This window comes from Lithobates pipiens, unplaced genomic scaffold, assembly GCF_037356315.1.
Source record: "Lithobates pipiens isolate NorthernLeopardFrog02 unplaced genomic scaffold, aLitPip1_a1.2 Scaffold_23, whole genome shotgun sequence".
Lineage (NCBI taxonomy): Eukaryota > Metazoa > Chordata > Amphibia > Anura > Ranidae > Lithobates > Lithobates pipiens.
Window position 1 is genome coordinate 88288324 of NW_027507785.1, and position 14089 is coordinate 88302412.

Genomic DNA, 14089 nt, shown 5'->3' on the forward strand with positions numbered 1-14089 from the left:
ACTGTGTAGACATCAGAGGCAGCTGCTACAGCTGGCTTTTATTTGTCCATTATATGATAAAACATGCTAGACAAAGAAGTAGAAGTCCCGCAAGTATCGGTGCTCAGGCTTTTAGCGACCTCTTAATCGCTTACACCAAATGCAAATAAGATATAGGAAGCCAGCAACTCGAAGTGTGGAATTTTTATTTGCTATGAGGTGACATCAGATAAAAACAGCTTATATGTTTCACCCAACGGTGAACGCCTCCTACATCTTATCTATCTTATCTATGTTAGACACAGAGCAGATGATACCCGGTTGATTCGAGTCTAAAACCCCAATCACATGACAATTGTTTTATTCTATGGGTATGAAAGGAAAGTAGGCGCGGTCCTATACACCAAAAACAAATCCAAAAACGAAATAAGTATACTAAACAGATGCCACATATGTGAGATGTGTAAACATAAAAAGTCCAGATAAGCAATAGTGTATTGCCAAACACCGTGTTGCTCAAAAGTCTGAAAAGTGGCAAAAATCTTCTATTAAAAGTGCTCCACCGCGAGCTTATAAAATTCACACTCACTAAAGCAATACATCCAGCAAGGTGACCATCAGGCGGATTGAAATTAATTTCAACTCTACGGGGTGTCTTGGACAAGATCTTCTCCCAACACCGCCCTACTCTGTCACTGGGATAAAGTGCTCCAGAAAAGACTGCAATAAGGGAGGCATTCGGTGTAGTATGTTTTATTGAACATATAAAAGCAAGATATAAAGATTATACACGCACATGTAGATGAAGTATATTAGCACTGACAAATACAGCTTATTGGCTGAGAGAGAAAATTTGCACCACGCGAGCAGTCCCAGAGCAGATGTGCATATGGTGACGCGCGCCTCTGCAAAATGCATTGAGCCACTCATACCATTTCTGGATCTACTCCCTGAACCACTTCCATGTCCTTAGAACGCATGCCGGCTCTTGTATTGCCAGTGGCGAAGCAAATTTTTCAATCCGCCTGATGGTCAATACACTGTTGTACAGTGGTGAAAATAATTATTTGATTCCCCTGCAGATTTTGTAAGTTTGTCCACTTACAAAGAAATGAAGGGTCTATAATTGTTATCATATTTGTATATGTATTTTAAATGATAGAGACAGAATACCAACCAAAAATCCAGAAAAAAAAAAAAACACGATACAAATGTTAGAAATTGAGTTGCAGTTCAGTAAGTAAAATAAAGTATTTGATCCCCTACCAACCAACAATAATTCTGGCTCCCACAGACTGGCTGATGTGGTACACAGATTAATCCAATTTAGGAAGGTGCTCCTAACAACAACTCGTTATGTGTATAAAAGATACCTGTCCACAGAATCTTTTTCTTTCATTCAAACCTAACCATCATGGCAAGACCAAAAGAGCTGTCAAAGGATGTCAAGGACAAGATTGTAGACCTGCATAAGGTTGTAATGGGCTAAAAGACCATCAGCAAGAAGCTTGGTGAGAAGGCGACAACTGTTGGATCGATTATTCGCAAATGGAAGAAATACAAAATTACCATTAATCGCCCTCAGTCTCGAGCTCCATACAAGATTTCTCTCATGGGGCAAGGATGATCATGAGGAAAAGTGAGGGATCAGCCCAGAACTACATGGGTGGAGCTTGTGAATGATCTCAAGGCAGTTGGGACCACAGTCACCAAACAAACCATTGGTAACACAATACGAGGCCATAGATTAAAAACCTGCAGTGCCCGCATGGTCCCCCTCCTCAAGAAGACACATGTACTGGCCCATCCGAAGTTTGCCATGAACATCTCAACGATTCAGAGAAGCATTGGGAGAGAGTGCTGTGGTCAGATGAGACCAAAATTGAGCTCTTTGGCATTAACTTGACTCAATGCTGATTGTGATCCCAAGAACACCATCCCTACAGTCAAGCATGGAGATGGAAACATTGTGCTTTGGGATTGTTTCTTTGCTAAAAGGTACAGGCCGACTTTGCCGCATTGAGGGGCCAATGGATGGGGCCATGTATTGCAAAATCTTAGATGAGAACCTTCCTCCCTCAGCTAGAACAATGAAGATAGGTCGCGGATGGGTCTTCCAGCATTACAATTACCAAAAACATACCGCCAAGGCAACAAAGGAGTGGCTCAAGAAGGGGCCCAGTAAGGTCATGGAGTGGCCTAGCCAGTCTCCAGACTTTAATCTTATAGAAAATTTATGGGAGGGAGCTTAAACTTAGAGTTGCCAAGGGACAGCCAAGAAACCTTAAAGTGTTTAACCCCCCCCCCCCAAAAAAAAAAAAAGGACCCAGCTCCTTTAAAGCATGTATAACAGCACAGTGCTTGTGCTGTGTCATTTGGTCCCCTGTATCACCTGAAATACCTGGCTGATCCTGCCAGTTTCTACCCTCTGTTTGTAAACTGACCACTGTTCATCATGACTGCTAACCCCTGACACCATGGTCAGTTTACATGCCTCTGTCATCCGCCCTCTCCTCTGTGCTCCTGTGTCCTCCTCCCCCCTCCCTGTCCTGCCTGTCTGCCCCTGTGTCAGTGCCTGCCCCCTCCATTCCTGCTGCTCTCATAATTGTTTAAAATTGGTATAATCCTGCTGGTTCCCTAATGACAGCTGCTCCTGTCTGTGTTTTATTTAACCACTTGGGATCCGCGCTATTGCCAAATGACGGCATTAGCGCGGACCTACTTTTCCGGGACCACGTCTATTGACGTCGTCCCGTGCACGAGCGGCCTGAGGGGGGCGCGCTCTGTGATCGGCGAGTCCATGAGACTCGCCTGATCACCGATCCGTGCAAGGGGTCGATCCCGACCCCTTATCACGTGATCAGCTGTCAGCCAATGACAGCTGATCATGTGATAGAACGGAGCCGGTAATCGGCTATTATTCCTCCTCGCGCTGTCAGCGCGAGGAGAAAAAAAAAAAAGCCCATCACCGGCGGCCATGATGGGGACATCAGTCCCCATCACGGCCAGCAATACAAGCAACCACCTGCCCCCTGCCAGTGCCCACCTGCCCCCTGCAGTGCCATCCTGAATAAAAGTAAGTGCCCCCCAGCAGTGCCCATAGTGCCCACAGTGCCACCCAGCAGTGCCACCCAGCAGTGCCACCCAGCAGTGCCCACAATCTGCCTCAAAGCTGCTCCACCCCAGTGCCGCCCAGCAGTGCCGCCCATCAGTGCCCAGCAGTGCCACCTATCAGAGCCACCTATCAGAGCCAACTATCAGTGCCCATCAGTCCCATCTATCAGTGGTACCTATCAGTGCCCATCCGTGCCACGTATCCGTGCCACCCATCCATGCCATCTTATCTGTGCCCATCTTTGCCCATCAGTGCCGCCTTATCTGTGCCTATTAGTGCCGCCTTAACTATGCCTATCAGTGCCCACCAGTGCAGCCCATCAGTGCCCACCAGTGCAGCCCATCAGTGCCCACCAATGCAGCCCATCAGTGCCCACCAATGCAGCCCATCAGTGCCCACCAATGCAGCCCATCAGTGCCCACCAATGCAGCCCATCAGTGCCCACCAATGCAGCCCATCAGTGCCCACCAATGCAGCCCATCAGTGCCCACCAATGCAGCCCATCAGTGCCCACCAATGCAGCCCATCAGTGCCCACCAATGCAGCCTATCAGTGCCGCCTAATCAGCGCACTTCAATGAAGGAGAAAAATGACCCGTTTGCAAAATTTTATAACAAACTATTAAAACATGATTTTTTTTTTTTTTTGCATCTTTTTTTGTTTGTTTAGCAAAAAATAAAACTCCGAGCTGTAACTAAATACCACCAAAAGAAAGCTCTATTTGTGGGAAAAAAATGATAAAAATTTCATTTGGGTACAGTGTTGTATGACCGCGCAATTGTCATTCAAAGTGCATCAGCGCTGAAAGCTGAAAATTGGTCTGGGACTGAGGGGGGTTTAAGTGCCCAGTAAGCAAGTGGTTAAAAAAAGCCTCCTTTACTGGGTTTAAGAGTGGCTCCCTGTGATCAGCTGGCTCTCTCTCCTCTCCTCCTCGCGTCCCGGCTGACGTCAACAGGGGAATCTCCGCCCCGCTTATTGCGTCTGTCAGCGGGGCAGAGGAGAGAGCCAGCTGGTGACGTGATCATAGGGAACAGCTCTGAAATCTGGTAAAGGAGGCATTTTTTTAAATAAAACAAAGACAGGAGCAGCTGTCATTAGGAACCAGCGGGATTATTTAAATTGATCTAAGTGGGTTAACAACCACTTTAAGGATTTAGAGAAGATCTGTAAAGAGTGGACCAAAATCCCTCCTGAGATGTGTGCAAACCTGGTAACCAACTACAAGAAACGTGCTTACCAACAAGTGTTTCTCCTCCAAGTACAAAGTTATGTTTTGCTTGGGAATCAAATACTTATTTTACTCACTGAACTACAACTCAATTTATAACATTTGTATCGTGTTTTTTTCTGGATTTTTGGTTAATATTGTGTCTCTATCATTTAAAATACATCTATGATTAAAAACTATAGACCCTCAATTTTTTTGTAAGTGGGCAAGCTTACAATATCTGCAGGGGATCAAATAATTATTTTTCCCCACTGTATATATGGACTTTTTATATCTACATGTCACATATTCAGCATCTGTTTTGTATATCAATTTGTTTTTTAATGTTTTATGTTTTTGATGTATAGGGCAGCGCCTACCCTTAATACTAATAATAATATATTTTCACTGGCTTTTTTTTTTTTTGCACTTAATGGGGCAGCAGCTTTGATTGATAAAAGCGGTATATTGTTTTTGGTTTGGTGCCGTTCATTAATTATTTTAATATGTCAAACAAAAGTGTTCTAAAAGCTGCAATCTGGATTCAGCAAAAACGACAAATACACAATAGTCCTGATTGTACATACTTAAACTTCTGAGTATTTTACAGTTCAGCTTCCACGATTAATGCGGTCTATATCCATGCCCTAGCATTTCTTGAGGTTGTGTTCTCTAAGTCCCCAAACTGCTCTTCTCTAAGGAATACCAGGCTGTTCCAATCCCCCCCTAAAGAAAGCAGGATCAGCAATTGCCTGTGCTATGATGTAAACACTCAAAGGTATATACCTTATTTTCCTCATGGCTACACCCCCATAACTGATAGCGCTACCTACATGTCATACCTACCGTTTTGTTACCACTCATTAACTCCCAAAACCTTTCCACTACATGGTGTCACACTAAAGCCTGCTAGGAAATCCTCAAGCGGGGAGTATATCCCATTCAGTTGTTACGTAGCAAATGGTTACACTCACCTAGCATTTTTCAAAAGCAAAGCATGAAGAACCATATGAGCAAGTACTTGGTGTTTTACCAAATCATGGTGTATGTCTACGTCTTGCAATAAAGCCAACAAAATTACCCAGTAGAACATTAAAGCGGAACTAAAGGCATTTAACTAGGGCCGAGATAACTAATCGATTATGAAATTAATTACTATTTTTATAATCGATTATTGGGCCACCAACATAATGAGGTTAAAAAACTAAAAACTAAAATTAGCCCCTTATAGTACAAAAAGAGCAAATCACTACTGTAAATATTACTTTCACTGTCCTATAGTAAAAAATGAACCCCTTACAGTAGCGATTATTTGCTCTTTTTGTACTAATTTTAGTTTTTTTAACCCCATTATGTTACTAAACATCTCAGGCCTGGGTCACACCTCTGTGTTTTTTGGTGCTTTTTGCAGAAACGCACTACAGTTAATTTACATGGTTTCCTATGGGACATGTTCACATCCATGATTTTTTCAGCTGCTGCGTATTTACAAAAGACAAGGACTTTTTTTAACGCAAAATGGTGCCATTTTGTTTTTTTGGTTCGATATACGTCAATGGAGAAGCTGCAGAAAAGCATGTAATAACACAATTTGTGTTTTTTTAATCTGCCCAACAAAAAATTGGCCAAAAAAATATGTAAAAATGCAAATCGCAGCAAAATTACTTTTTTTCTTCTTTTAAAGGTTATTAACCGATTAATCGAAACAATCGGCCAACTAATCGATTATGAAAATAATTGTTAGTTGCAGCCCTACATTTAACAAAAGACTGCAAGCAGACAGGTGATTATAGCAGAAGAAATATGCAATGTCACTTCTGCACTAAAACACCCCTACCTGCCTGTTTGCAGACCTCTGTTGTATGTAAACACAGGTGCGCATGCACAGTACAGCTTACATCGCTGGCATGTGTCGGGATAGCTGACTCCTGCACATGCACAAGAGTTAAGTGATCCTGTGGCAGCCAGTGGAGATACCTGAAAATCGGCACCTGGGGAGAGGATTCCGGTGCTGGCAAAGGTCCCGGACTGTTAGAGAGGAGGTACATTTAGTGCCTTTAGTTCCACTTTAATGTGCCTTTACTAGACAAGAATGCTGTGTATACAAACTATTTACAGGTACAGGAACACAACCCAAGACATACAGAATGCCAAGAATATAGCACATACACACACACCTAAGGGATACCCTCCAGGATCTGTATGAATCTACCACAACTGAAAAAGATTTGGGGCTCCACAGGATTCTGCCAACACTAAAAGCCACACTACAAGAGACAGAAAGACTGCCAAGACCAAGAACCTGTTTTCCTGCAATCGCCTTCAATACCTGGAGTCCAGTCTCTACAGAAATCTTGGACCAGCTATAACTGAAGCTAAATGACCCCTGGAGTATCCATTCCATACAGACGTTTGTATTTGCTATAAAAGGATAACTGACATATGTGTATGTATGTATAGTTGTAGCACTCTGTGTGTCTTGTATTTTATTCCTGTAAGTGAAAATAGTTTGCATACGCAGCGTTCTCTTTTAGTAAAGGACACAATAATAAACCACTTTTTCGTTTCCTTGGCTTTACTGCATGAATTAGACAGACGGTAGAAATTAGCAAAACACATGGAGGCACTTTAAGGATATACTGTTTTCAGAAACTGTTAAGCTGGGTTAATTTATCTAAAAGGATCATTTAGAGAGCCTGAAGATCAGCATTAAGGCAGTTATAATGATGCAAACCAAGCCACCTGACAACTGGGCACTGGCTTCATGTTATGCCATAGTGATGCTGAGGTCTGACATATCTTGTCAGCATCATTCATGCAATAGAGTAAATAGCGGCTTTCATATTCACGTTGATGCATCCATTATAAGGCCACCTAAAGCAGCCTTTGAGTTATCAGTCAGCCTTGAGAGACAGAGATAATCTACTCATAGCCTAAATATTGGCAAATTAGGTCAGCAATAGGCGGTAAAATAATTACATGTGTGGGCATCTTAAATGTTTAAAGGTCCGTATTAGTATGGACTTTTTAAATAACATTCTTGCAGCCAATGCAGACCTGTAGATTTAGTGACACGATCATATACAAACTACCATATGACTGCCTCATCTGAATCATGCCAAAATCTGACACACTGTAAGGGACATAAAACATCAGTCTTATGACCTACCTGTGTAATTTGCAGAATAATTATTCGGGTCGAGGAACTTTTTTACAATTTCACAATTGCTCAGTATATGATTGGAGGTGATAAAGTTTAGATAATTTTGGAGCCCTTTCTGTCGCTCAGCGATAAATTCACGGTCCATGTTTCCAATGAGTTTCTTGGGGGGAAGAGGTAGACTTAGACCTGAGATCTGAGAAAACATAAAAGCACAAAAGTATAGGCAATATATTGTTAAAGGTCACAAAGCAAAAACTTTCCAGCTGGGTGGAACAAAGTTTGCAAAATTATTCATTACATCAAACACAGCAGCAAAAACAATTGGTTAACATTCTGCTTCGCATATGGCTAGAAGTGTGGTGGCTATAATGAGTGTGATGCTACTGCTAGGAAGATTGCCTTTAACTGTAATTTAAAAAAAACATTTGCTCTTTTATTATATCCCGAGATGAGAAGCAATTTTGCAAATAAAGCCCTTTAGCATTTCATTTGATGTGCTTAAACAGTTATTCACATGTCCAGGCTAGTGCTTTGTTTACATTCAACTTGTCCCTGGTCTGGATGGAGAGAGAGAGAGAGAGAGAGAGAGACAGAGAGAGACAGAGAGAATGAGAGGGGGGAGGAGAGAGAGAGAGAGAGAATGAGAGGGGGGAGGAGAGAGAGAGAGAGAGAATGAGAGGGGGGAGGAGAGAGAGAGAGAGAGAGAATGAGAGGGGGGAGGAGAGAGAGAGAGAGAGAATGAGAGGGGGGAGGAGAGAGAGAGAGAGAGAATGAGAGGGGGGAGGAGAGAGAGAGAGAGAGAATGAGAGGGGGGAGGAGAGAGAGAGAGAGAGAATGAGAGGGGGGAGGAGAGAGAGAGAGAGAGAATGAGAGGGGGGAGGAGAGAGAGAGAGAGAGAGAGAATGAGAGGGGGGAGGAGAGAGAGAGAGAGAGAGAATGAGAGGGGGGAGGAGAGAGAGAGAGAGAGAGAGAGAGAGAATGAGAGGGGGGAGGAGAGAGAGAGAGAGAGAGAGAGAGAATGAGAGGGGGGAGGAGAGAGAGAGAGAGAGAGAGAGAGAGAATGAGAGGGGGGAGGAGAGAGAGAGAGAGAGAGAGAGAGAATGAGAGGGGGGAGGAGAGAGAGAGAGAGAGAGAGAGAGAGAATGAGAGGGGGGAGGAGAGAGAGAGAGAGAGAGAGAGAGAGAATGAGAGGGGGAGGAGAGAGAGAGAGAGAGAATGAGAGGGGGGAGGAGAGAGAGAGAGAGAGAATGAGAGGGGGGAGGAGAGAGAGAGAGAGAGAATGAGAGGGGGGAGGAGAGAGAGAGAGAATGAGAGGGGGGAGGAGAGAGAGAGAGAGAGAGAATGAGAGGGGGGAGGAGAGAGAGAGAGAGAGAGAATGAGAGGGGGGAGGAGAGAGAGAGAGAGAATGAGAGGGGGGAGGAGAGAGAGAGAGAGAATGAGAGGGGGGAGGAGAGAGAGAGAGGGGGGAGGAGAGAGAGAGAGAGAATGAGGGGGGGAGGAGAGAGAGAATGAGAGGGGGAGGAGGAGGGGGAGGAGGAGAGGGAGGAGGGAGGAGGAGAGGGAGGAGGAGAGGGGGGAGGAGAGGGGGGAGGAGAGAGGGGGGAGGAGAGGGGGGGAGGAGGGAGGAGAGGAGGGGGGGGGAGGAGGGAGGAGAGGAGGGGGAGAGAGAGCGAGAGAGAGCGAGAGAGAGAGAGAGCGCGAGAGCGAGAGCAACACAGACATGTGTCTGCCAACCAGGAATGAACAAGGAAAGACATATGGAATACCCCTATATATGCATTCAGTTTTCAACCATGGGCTTTCTAACTCACAATGTATGGAAGAAGGACATGACCTAGCTAAAAGTTATGCAGCCCAGTGGTTTACGATCTCTTGTTCCAGTGAGTAGATGAGCATAATGTAGTTTAACCAAGACCAAAAATGAAAACAGTGCACTAAAACTGAGCAATAGCGAGTAACCAATGATGTAGGAAAATCTTGTCCAAGAAGAGGTTAAAAAAAAACAATGCAATGCCGTCCACCAATATTGAAGAATAAAAGTAAGGCCGCGTACACACGGGCGGACTGTTCGCCCAACCTTGTCCGCTGAACAGTGTTTGGGCGGACAGTCCGCTCGTGTGTGGGCTTTCAGCGGACAGTTTCAGCGGACAGTTTGACGGACAAAGTCTTTCGGAAATTCCGAAAAACTGTCCGCTGAAACTGTGTTTGAGCGAACAGTCCGCCCGTGTGTAGGCTACTTTCGAAATGAGCAAACTGTTCCCGCTCGGAGGAAAGTCTGCTCATTTCGAGGTAGGCGGGGCCCGCGACGGAGACGTCGCGGGCTCCGCCGCCTGGAATGGGCTTAAAGGGGAACCCCAACGCCGAAAAAAATCGGCGTGGGGGTTCCCCCAAAGTCCACAACAGACCCTTGTCCGAGCACGCTACCCGGCCGGCCAGGAAAGGGGGGCGAGCGAGCGCGCCCCCCTTCCTGAGCCGTACCAGGCCGCGTGCCCTCAACATGGGGGGGGTGCCTTGGGGAAGGGGGGCCGCGCGGCCCCCCCACCCCAAAGCACCTTGTCCCCATGTTGATGAGGACAAGGGCCTCTTCCCGACAACCCTGGCCGTTGGTTGTCGGGGTCTGCGGGCGGGGGGCTTATCGGAATCCGGGAGCCCCCTTTAAGAAGGGGGCCCCCGGATACCGGCCCCCCACCCTATGTGAATGAGTATGGGGTACAATGTACCCCTACCCATTCACCTGTGAAATAAAGTACAAAAAAAAACACAACACAGAGAAAAAATATTTTATTGCACAGCTCTGGGGGTCTTCCGTCTTCGGGGGTCTTCTCGCCGGACTCCTCCGCTATCTTCGTGTAGCTCTTTTACTAGCGGAGGAGCCCGGCTTTCTTCCTCCCCGCCGCCGGCCTCTTCTCCCGACTTCGGGGGTCTTGTCCCCCTCTTCGGTTCTTCTGTCGCCGCTGCCTTCCGTTCTTCTGTCGCCGCCTTCGGTTCTTCTGCCGGGCCACCGCGCCTTCTTGTAGCTCTTTTACAGGCGGTGGCCCGGTCTTCTGTCGCCGCTGTCGCCGTCGCCGCCTTCCGTTCTTCTTCTTCTTCTTGTTCTTCTTCTTCTTCCCCAGGAGATGTTGACACGTCGCTCTCTCCGGCCGGAATGCCAGAGCCGCGCTGTGCGGTCACTTATATAGTGACAATGGGGCGGTGTCACATGGTATATGTCACATGGGTTGGTCACATGGGTTGATGTCACATGGGGACTATGACATCGTAAGGGGGCGGGGTCACCATGTGACCAACCCATGTGACATATACCATGTGACACCGCCCCCGCCCGCCCCATTACAAGAAGGCGCGGTGGCCCGGCAGAAGAACCGAAGGCGGCGACAGAAGAACGGAAGGCAGCGGCGACAGAAGACCGGGCCACCGCCTGCAAAAGAGCTACAAGAAGGCGCGGTGGCCCTGCAGAAGAACCGAAGAGGGGGACAAGACCCCCGAAGTCGGGAGAAGAGGCCGGCGGCGGGGAGGAAGAAAGCCGGGCTCCTCCGCTAGTAAAAGAGCTACACGAAGATAGCGGAGGAGTCCGGCGAGAAGACCCCCGAAGACGGAAGACCCCCGGAGCTGTGCAATAAAATATTTTTTCTCTGTGTTGTGTTTTTTTTTTGTACTTTATTTCACAGGTGAATGGGTAGGGGTACATTGTACCCCATACTCATTCACATAGGGTGGGGGGCCGGTATCCGGGGGCCCCCTTCTTAAAGGGGGCTCCCGGATTCCGATAAGCCCCCCGCCCGCAGACCCCGACAACCAACGGCCAGGGTTGTCGGGAAGAGGCCCTTGTCCTCATCAACATGGGGACAAGGTGCTTTGGGGTGGGGGGGCCGCGCGGCCCCCCTTCCCCAAGGCACCCCCCCATGTTGAGGGCACGCGGCCTGGTACGGCTCAGGAGGGGGGGCGCGCTCGCTCGCCCCCCTTTCCTGGCCGGCCGGGTAGCGTGCTCGGACAAGGGTCTGTTGTGGACTTGGGGGGAACCCCCACTCCGATTTTTTTCGGCGTTGGGGTTCCCCTTTAAGCCCATTCCAGGCGGCGGAGCCCGCGACGTCTCCCTCGTGGGCCCCGCCTACCTGTACACGCGCTCGAAATGGGCGGATTTGCCTCCGCCTTACGTGGGCGAGTCCGTTCATTTCAAAAGTTGAGCGAACTGTTTGGCAAACAGTTCGCTGAAACAGTCCGCTCAAAAAAGTGCCGTGTGTGGCCATGTCCGTCCATGCTAATTTTGAGCGGACTGTTTGCCGAAACTGTTTGACAAACAAAGTTGGGCGAACAGTCCGCCCGTGTGTACGCGGCCTCAGGCTTTATTAGTCACAAAAGTGTGTCTTATTATTACACAGGATTTATATAGCGACAACAGTTTACGCAGTGGTTTAAAATATAAAAAGACAATACAGTTACAATACAATAAAATACAAGAGGATTAAGAGGGTCCTGCTCCGAAGCGCTTACAATCTAATAGGGTGGGGCAGGTGGTACAAAAGGTAACTATGGGGAATGAGCTGATGGAAATGGCAGAATATTAGTTGGAGACGTGATAGGCTTTCCTGAAGACATGAGTTTTCAGGAATCGCCTGAAGGTAGCAAGAGTAGGGGATAGCCGGACCAGTGGGGGTAGCAAGTTCCAGAGGATGGGAGACGCTCTAAAACAACCGCCATATGGTGGTTTAGGCTCATGGGTATATCAATACTTTCTCAGTGGACCTATGGTAATATCTCCTGATGGGATGTAGAGAACACGGTATGTTTGTAGATTGCCTGTTCGGTGATCCCAGTGTGTACCAAGGTAGCACTAGTAATCGACCCGCAGTGTTCTCCGGTCAAAGCCGCTGTTGTATATGGGCGCTGTCCACAAACTAACTGACAGGTAACCAACAGTATGGACGCCCTCTAGGGCCATGTCGTCAGCGTCTGGAAGTGATGTCACCACTCAGCCGCATGCAACATCCACGGGACCATGGTGTGGATGGTGGCTCAAAAAAGCCAACCTGATGGAGAACACGTTTCAAAGCAAAAGCTTCTTTATCAAATCCAAACAATGAACAAAAGTTAGTCTATTATATAAACAACCCTGAGGGCAGAAATTGGAGGGCAAAATATTCACCTCCCAGGCGCTCCCATTTCCACCTGCAGGGTTGATTATATAATAGACTCTCTTTGTTCATTGTTTGGATTTGATAAATAAGCTTTTGCTTTGAAACACATTATCAATCAGGTTGGCCTTTTTGGGTCCTTTCAGCCACCATCCACATCTGGGCCCTGTGGATGTCACATCTGGCCAAGTAGTGACATCACTTCCAGTCACGGACATCATGGTCCTAGAGAGCGGCCATACTGTTGGTTACCTGTCCGTTACTTTGCAGACAGCATCCGCATACAACAGCGTCTTTGACCGGAAAACCCTGCGAGTCAATTACTAGCACTACCTTGGTGCTCACTCTGGGACCTCTGAGCAGGCAATCTACAAACACACCATGTTCTCCACATCCCACCAGGAAATATGACCATGGGTCCAGTGAGAAATTACTGATATAACCATGAGCCTATACCACCATATGGCGGCAGTTTTATATATTGTTACACACTTTTGTAACTATTAAATACTTGCTGTTATTCTTCAATACTGGACATCATTGCATTGTTTAACCTCTTCTTGGACAAGATTTTCCTACATCATTGGCTACTAACTATTGCTTAATTTCACTGTGCCGTTTTCATTTTTGTTTTTGGTTTGTATAACTTTGTTTCCACTCCCAGCAGGTTTATACAGCTGCATCAGATACTCGTTGGTCCACCCGGCTCCTTAGCGATTAGCCCTACTCTCTGGGATTGACTACATTGAACAGATACATGGATCAGATGCATTCCTTCTACTTGTCAGTCATTGTCTGAAGTCATATCACCCTCCAACCTGCATGTTCAGACAGCCGAATATAAAATAAGCACAGTTTACATGGACCTGGGCATGCGATAACAGCTCTCAAAGCACAGGTATAGAAAAGTTAACGAATGGAATCCCTTGGTATCGTACTTTGTATCCCTGGGTATATTAAAGCGGAAACTAACTTAAAAAACAAAAACACTGACAGGTATTATTTTTATGACAGAAGAGACCCTATTGGTCTCTTCTGTCATAAATGATTTCTCCCTGCCTGTCAACAATTATGTACACTGAGCCGTGCATGGCCAGTTCACCATTTATTTATGGAACTGCTCTGTGTCATGATGATGTTATTCCTGTGCATGTATGGGAGTGACATCATTGCAACCTGACCAGTCCAGTGGTCAAACAGTAGGAACCCCGTAGAAAGTCCAGGGGAACAATGACAGCACACTGCTGGAGGGGATTGTTTGACAGTTAGGTTTGCCATAATGTGCTAATATAGTAGGCATTCTAGCACATTATGGCCAACACCTCATGGGGGCCATTAAGAAATATTGTAGCGGTAAATAGCAGAATTCTGCTTTAAAAAAACACTTCACTGAGTTTATGCAAGAATTGGAACTTTTTTTTCTATATTATACCTGTCCATTCACAATTTATATCCCTCGTATTTAACTTTGTGAGAATAAATCTTGGAACTAA

The 14089-nt window shown here is 46.5% G+C and overlaps 1 protein-coding gene across 1 annotated transcript in view; it reads right to left on the reverse strand.

Moving 5' to 3' along the window:
* PXK (PX domain containing serine/threonine kinase like) overlaps positions 1-14089 on the reverse strand; it is a 152002-nt gene that overhangs the window by 74527 nt on the left and 63386 nt on the right. Inside the window, exon 4 of the mRNA XM_077451985.1 lies at positions 7471-7657. Coding sequence (XP_077308111.1) covers positions 7471-7657 — 187 coding nt within the window. The remainder of the gene's footprint in view (positions 1-7470; positions 7658-14089) is intronic.